This window comes from Medicago sativa, chromosome 8 (assembly GCF_051527215.1).
Source record: "Medicago sativa cultivar Bolivia chromosome 8, Bolivia_mono, whole genome shotgun sequence".
NCBI lineage: Eukaryota > Viridiplantae > Streptophyta > Magnoliopsida > Fabales > Fabaceae > Medicago > Medicago sativa.
Genome location: NC_140756.1, coordinates 39,620,458 through 39,628,101, shown reverse-complemented (window position 1 = coordinate 39,628,101; position 7,644 = coordinate 39,620,458). Strand labels below are relative to the sequence as shown.

Below are 7,644 nucleotides of genomic sequence, written 5' to 3'. Positions count from 1 at the left end.
ACTGTGGATTCTTTTGAGAGCAGTCGACGCAGATCTAAAAGTGGAAGAAGGTGGGAAGTATGTTGGGTTTGGAAGATGGTGGGAAGAAGATGGCTCTTTTTTTTATTTCTTTTTTATATTTATTTAATTATGTAAATAATTAATTGTTTTTTTTATTTTAATTTATTATATGCCACGTGGCGTCCATCTAAGGGCCAGCTGATCTTTGACCGAGTCAAAATAGGAGGGGGCCACTGAGTTGCAAAAGGGGGTGAAGTTGGGGGGCTGGAAAGTTGTTTTTTTTTTAATAGGGGGCCAAAATTGCTACGGAGCCAAACATAGGGGGCCAAAAGTGTATTTTAGCCTTAAAAAAAATATTAATCCGACAAGGACTAGAGTTGGTTACCAATTTCTTTTTTAATTTGATTAGTTGAAAAGATTAGATTTTTGAGTGCTTCAATTTGGTAGATCATGTTGAAACAAAATGGGTTTTGTACAATGCCCCTAATTAAATTTTTGATGATAATAAGGTATTAAAAGAACAATTGGATATGCTAATATATGTTTAAGTATGAAGGACCATGGACTAATATTCAATGTATAAAATCAAGTTTTGATACAGGAAGAACGTTGATGACAGAGCATCATATGACATTTTAGCTATGTTTTTTAGTACTTTTCGTTGCATTTAAAGACAAATAAGATGAGAGATAGAGAAATTGTTAATGGTTTGAGGAAAATATTGATTTTTTTCACTCAAGTCATTGTAATTCACTTTTATCCTAGATCATGCAATTCCATAGCTGTTTTGAGTGTTTTGTAGTGAGGAATCATGTAAATCGACAAATCAAGACTTCACGTGAAAGATCAATGATATGGAATTGAAGATCAATTTTTCTTAGAAGGTCGTTGTAGACAATACAAAGTGAAGAAAATTCATTTCAAGTTCCTAGAATTTTCTAGACCGAAGAACGATCGAAAACAGGATGAAAACGCAAGAAATCGCACATGATGGACCGCCTCAAGCGACCACGTGCAAGTACCATGTGCCCCTGTGCCTGGAACAACATTCCTTTCTGCCTCAGGTGCTTATGTGTGTGCTTTTGTGCGCTTAGGCGCCCAACTGCCGACTGAAAACTGATTTTTCTTCTTTTCAAAGCTGGATCGGTGCAAAGAGAGACCCTTGCACACATTATTATTCATTAAAAAACATTAAAGGTCAAAGCAAGGGTCAAACATTAGGGTTTCAAGGCAGGATTTCTCCTTCTCTTGTTCTCTCTAGGGTATGTTTCTCTATTGTTTTATTATAATGTATGTTGCCATGATCAACTAAACCTCTTGATTAGGATTCCAATATGAACCCCTTCTTATTTGTTGGAATTTATTAATAAAGTTTTTCATTCAGTTTATGCTTTGATTGTGCTCTATTTAAATTAGATTATGCATGTTCTTTAATGCTTTGTCAATTGGTTAACTACGAGTGTAACCATGAGGATTGAAGCGTATGATAAAAGTAGGCCCTGAAAATTATATCAATTCCATTGGCTTTTCTAATTACCACTTCTTATTGAGGTTAGGAAGTTTCAGGTTTGAACTCATTTTGTAACATCCTAAGACCCCGACTTTGGAATATTAGATAAAAAGTAAATATATTTAATAAAAGTAGGTGTTACACATGCTCAACATCAATGCACTCATGTAATATTAATATCTCAAAACAGAAGCTGAAATAGTTTTTCAAACTCAACGGAATAAAATAGGTCTTGAACATTCAAAAGCCAAGTCACAATTATAACACTTCAAACTTCAAGAAAAATGTGTAACTAATTAACAACCCCCGATCTTAGTGTTACAGATCAGAGCACGTAAATCGACTACTTATTTATTCACTAATAAGATAAATATGATGGAAGAAGCTTCCATCGCCACCTTAAAAATCGCCCAGTAGTTATTATTCTTCAACCTAAGTATCTGTACACCATGAGTACAGACACCATAAACACAATAACAACAAGGGGTGAGAAATACACTTCATAACATAAGGCTAGAAAATACAAACATCATTAAATATTAATGGTATTCAAACCATCAACGGCTACAATTGTCATCTTAGTTTCTCATCAATATATACATCATCATGTACACTTCATTCTAGAACATACTCACCAAGTTCAGACATCATCATTTAGATGCAGATGAATTTCCTTCCTAGGACCTATATGCATGTGGTACCACACCTACTCATCGTTTATTGTATGTCAGAGTTGTGTTACTGAACATACTCTCATCGTTCTCATCATTCCCTAATTATGATTCTATATGCATGCATAAAGACAGACTCACCAAGTAATGCACTTTAACACGTCATCAATAACTCACACCAAACATGAAATTCATCTCATCATACACATCATCATAACATGGTATATTTCATCATTACTCATCGTTAAAAACAAGGTATTATCTCACCGTTACTCGTCATCATAAACAAGGTATTTCTCATTGTTACTTATCATCATAAACAATATTTAACTTATCATTATTCAACATCATAAAACAATTATTATCCTTAACATTATTCGTTACCTAATACGCACATCTTCCTATTTTCAGTTACATTTCGTCTTATCAATCCTTTCACCATCATCGTTCATCCTAATCGACCACACTCTATTCTTTATTCATTTTTAAGCCTTCTACATTCCTACCTAACGATTATTTTAGGCTCTTTTATTACCTTGACGAAATTACTTTGGTTATCGTCAACTACTTCATCCCACCACTCTATAATTCATCATATTATCATCTTATACTCCATTAACTAATCCATGATTTTAGACTCATCGTGTGATCACACTATTTACTTTATTATGAACTTCTCTCATTAACCTCAAGTAACTTGATATTTTCCCTAATCAAACGACACTATCCAAAAGGTTTCCTATGCAAACAAATCTCGACCATGTATATTTACCTATGATAATACCTTCTATTGCCTTCACTGCTATCACGTATATTTTACCTATGAAAGATTTACCCATGATAATACCTTTCATACTTTCATTGCCATTTATTTTTACTTGTGATAATTACCTATGATAGATACCCATGTTCCCTTATTTCTATCTCCTGGTAGTTACTTTTAATTCTTAAAATTCAATTCACACTAGACATAAGATATACAATCTTCTATATGTGAGTACATGACCACACATATACTTTCCACCTAAACTCTTGCATCAAATCTTAGTACTAAGAAAGTTGCTTTTTTGACAAGGAAAGTTTCCTATTGACACAAGTAAAATACTAAAATGCCCCCAGCGGTTGTTAACAGCCGCTCTGCAAACCGGCGATAGTTAACTGCCGCTGGCACTCAACGGTAGTTAACTACCGCTGGAAACTGATCTAGATCTGTTTTCACTTTGTTTTTCAGTTCTGCGTCCATTGCCACCGTTTCAAAGTTTATTATTTCTCTTCAAACTTCAGTGTCACCGTCAGCTTCTTATTTCAACTTCTACAACTACTAATTTTGATTCTTCTTTTAGTTCTCCAATTTCATGGCCTTCGGGTTTAATGTTATTCTTCAATTTCATTATGGACAATTGTTTAAAGTTATTCCTCACCAACACAGTGAGCAACATTTCAAATGAGCATCCCCGTAAGGCAACTTCAGTCCATATCACATATTGAGGAGCCCCCTGAAATGACCAGAAATAAGCATTATGAATCTACCATTTTTCATAAATCACATACTTCTTCCATTGAGAAAATCTCTCTAAACACAACAGTGAGAAAATTTGAGAAAGGAGCCAATATATGGACCTACCTTCTTAAACCTTCAAAGCTGCTTTATGGACCATGGTTTCCTTGTGTATTTGATGACAACTCTTCTCCACAAGATCAAGCAGCTTCTTCAAGCAATGAATTTTTAAATTTTGAAACGGTGGCAATGGACGCAGAACTGAAAAACAAAGTGAAAACAGATCTAGATCAGTTTCCAGCGGTAGTTAACTACCGCTGAGCTCCAGCGGCAGTTAACTACCGGCGGTTTGCAGAGCAGTTGTTAACAACCGCTGTGGGCATTTTAGTATTTTACTTGTGCCAATAGGAAACTTTCCTTGTCAAAAAACGCGGCTTGGCTTTTGGTTCAATTCTCTTTAGCTAGGGCAGAGAGAAAATATGTTTTAAAAGATTTAATTAATTTTGTAACAAAAAAAAACTCTTTTATATAGTTGTATTCAAACAAATCAACTTAGAGTCCGTTTGTTATAGTTTTTTTTAGGAAAAAAATCACTTTTTTTAAAAGAATAATCACTTTTAAGAGTTTTGCATCTGTTTGTTACAAATTTTTGAAAAAATCAGAATCTAGAAGAAAAAAAAAATCTAAAAACAGCTTCAAATGAGAAGCTAATAATAGCAGCTCTCAAAAAATATATTTTTTTTAGCGGAGTGAGAAAATATGATTTAAAAGATTGAACTAATTTTGTAACAAAAAATCCCTTTTATATAGTTGTATCTAAACAAACTAGATTATTTGTTTAAAAAAAGTGATTTTTGTTACGGTAAACAAACACAAAAAAGATTCTGATTTTTCACAAAATCTCTAAAATATAATCTCTAAATTATTTTATGTCAAAATCACTTTTATTTTAATCCGTAACAAACGGGCCCATAATCTCTAAATTATTTTTTGTGAAAATCACTTTTATTCTAATCCGTAACAAACGAGCCCTTAACAGCTTCTCATTAGAAGCTATTTTTAGATTTTAATTTTTTTAAAAAATCTGTAACAAACTGATGCAAAACTCTTAAAAGTGATTATTAAAAAAATGATTTTTTTCTTAAAATCTATAACAGATAGACTCTAATAATTATGAAATTTTGCTGATTTTTATAAATTGTTAATAGATACTCCTTCCGTTTCAAAATATAAGCAAAATTCATTTTTTAGGTTCATTCATTTAATGATGTATGTGGTTCATAATATGGACCACATACATCATTAAATGAATGAACTTAAAAAGTGAATTTTGTTTATATTTTGAAACCGAGGGAGTAGATGGGGATTTTTTTTTTTTTTTTATAATCAACCGATAATTTGAAACGGGGAGAGAGTAGTAAGCTGCAAATAACCTCTCACCGGTTTTCCTCGCCTCGTCACATTTCTCTCCAATGCTCCGTCGCAACGTTCCATTCCTCACCACAAACCCACCACCCATCACAACCACCATCCGCCAAAAATCAAGCGGCGGAAGAAGACCAAAGAAGAAAACCTACCACCGCGTCCCAGAACTCGACAGAGTAATGTCCCTTCGCAAAAAACCATCCTTAATCCTCGAACTCAAAACCCTAATCCAATCCCAACCCAAAAACAACCCTCTCTTCCTCCGTGATCTCGAGAAAAACATCGGCTTCGTTCGCAAATGGGACTTCATGACCCTCATTGAAAAACACCCCACAATTTTCCGTGTAACTGGTTCTCCTCCTTTTGTGAATTTAACTGATAAGGCTGAAAGAGTGGCGAACGAAGAAGCCGAGGCGAAAATTTTGATGGAGCCGATTTTGGTTAATAATTTGAAGAAGATGCTTATGCTTTGTGTGGATTGTAGGATTCCACTTGAAACGGTTGAGTTTGTTGGGAATGAGATGGGTTTGCCTTGTGATTTTAAGGAATGTTTGATTGGGAAGTATCCGCAGTTTTTTTCGATTAAGCGGTTTAATGGAAGGGATTTTGTTTATTTGGAAGATTGGGATTCTACTTTGGCTGTTACTGCTAGAGAAGCTAGGTACATTTTTTGTTTTTTTTTTTCTTCTAGAGTTTTATGTTTTTGTTAAGCTGCTAGGTGCATTATTGGATTTGTGTAACATGTAATGATTATGGTTATAGATTGCGGTTGTAATCGAAGTTTTTAAACTTTGATATTGTGGCTGGCAAAAGCAGCCGTAGTTGCGGTTGCAATGCTGCTGTGAAGACCTCTAAAACTCTTATATTGTGAATGCAGTTGCAGTCTATGTAGCACCGACACACATATATGGACATCTGACACGACACTGACACGTAACACTGTTAGTAATTTAAGAAAATGACATGACTGAATGTAATCACATGTGTCGGTGCCGTGTTGGTGTGGAACACTGGACACCCTTTCGATCAGAAGTGTCGGTGCTACAAAGGTTGCAATTGCGGTCCACAATTTATAAATTATTTGGATATCAAGTAATTGATGTAAATATGCAATAGATTGGCACAGGAAGGAATTGTGAACACAAAGCCAAACGATGATAAGAAGAAGGTGAAGATTTCAAAAGATGGAAACTATGCTGGTCCATATGCGTTCAAAGTGAACTTTCCTGCTGGTTTTAGGCCAAACGTTAATTTCCTTGAACAGTTTGAGAGGTGGCAGAAGTTGGAGTTTCCTTCTCCTTATTTGAATGTGAGGAGGTTTGATGCTGCAGATCCAAAAACTCGAAAACGGTCCCTGGCAGTAATTCATGAGCTCCTTAGCTTGACCATGGAGAGGAGGATGACATCTGCACAGCTGGACGCATTTCATTCAGAGTGCTTTTTGCCGTCGCAGTTGCTGCTTTGTTTAATAAAGCATCCCGGGATATTTTACCTCACTAATAAAGGTGTAAGAAGTACGGTCTTCCTCAAGGATGCATATGTTGGTTCGAACTTGATAGATAAGTGTCCTTTATTGCAATTTAATGATAAATTCGTGGCCCTCTGTGGTAGAGGAAATGTTGATTTGTGTAACAGCAAGAGTTCTTTACAAGCTGTAGTTTAGAAGCTGTGAATTAGAAGTTGAATTTTCGGGAGTCGGTATCTGCTTCTCTCCCTTTATGAAGGACAGATAAGGAAATTATTCCTTACTAAGGAGATTATTCACAAAATTTGTTATTGGATTATTCTGATTGTTGGCACCTTACAAGCGTCAAGATCAAGGTGCTGTGCTGTAGAAAAGTGTATCATTTAGTTGGCAATCTTTGGTTAATTCAGTTGACAATTTGCAGCGCTAATCCTTGATTAATCATCTCTCGGATCACACTTTCAGGATGATAGAAAATGGCATGTATGAGGCTTGAATGGAGACTTTGGCCTTATATGTAACCTTGAACAGGATCTTAACTTGCTTATGCTCCATTTAATGCATATATGGCTAACAAGTTAAGGACATGTAATCACTTCAAGAGAAGCCATCAGAGTTTTGGTGCAGTAATGCAGTAATTTTTCTGAGTGCCTATACTGCTTGTTTGAGGAATTGTTTTTGATGTAATAAATCCAGCCCCGATCGGCAGTGAGTTATAATAAATTGGGATTGTGCTGATTTACTATTTGTAAAGCATACACCGACCTGTCATCGGTATAGAAAAGATCCTTTGGTGAATTTATAAATTGAAGTTTGTGTGCATTAAATCGTTAAACTATGAGAGAAGACACATTCTTATAGAATGGACTCATGATTTCATTTTTCTCCAATAATTAGCGACTCAATCTGACCTCAGACTTTATACAATTTCAGAAAATGCAAGTTCTTTGATGGTTAGCCTGTGTTTGGATCTAAGTTCCACTATTGGACTCACATCTAACATAATTCTAGATGCATGGGAAAGTAACTAGTAAGTACATTCATGTCACGTGAATTTCTGTGTAGTATTTGTATC

At 35.0% G+C, this 7,644-nt stretch overlaps 1 protein-coding gene across 1 annotated transcript; it reads left to right on the top strand.

The window, feature by feature from the left end:
• Positions 1-5,098: 5,098 nt before the first annotated feature.
• Positions 5,099-7,391, top strand: LOC146899033 (Ubiquitin carboxyl-terminal hydrolase family protein). The gene is made up of 2 exons (XM_085733238.1): positions 5,099-5,765; positions 6,221-7,391. The coding sequence occupies exons 1-2, from the start codon at positions 5,152-5,154 to the stop codon at positions 6,765-6,767; spliced, it is 1,161 nt and encodes a 386-aa protein (XP_085589364.1). The 5' UTR covers positions 5,099-5,151; the 3' UTR covers positions 6,768-7,391.
• The last annotated feature ends 253 nt before the right edge of the window (positions 7,392-7,644 follow it).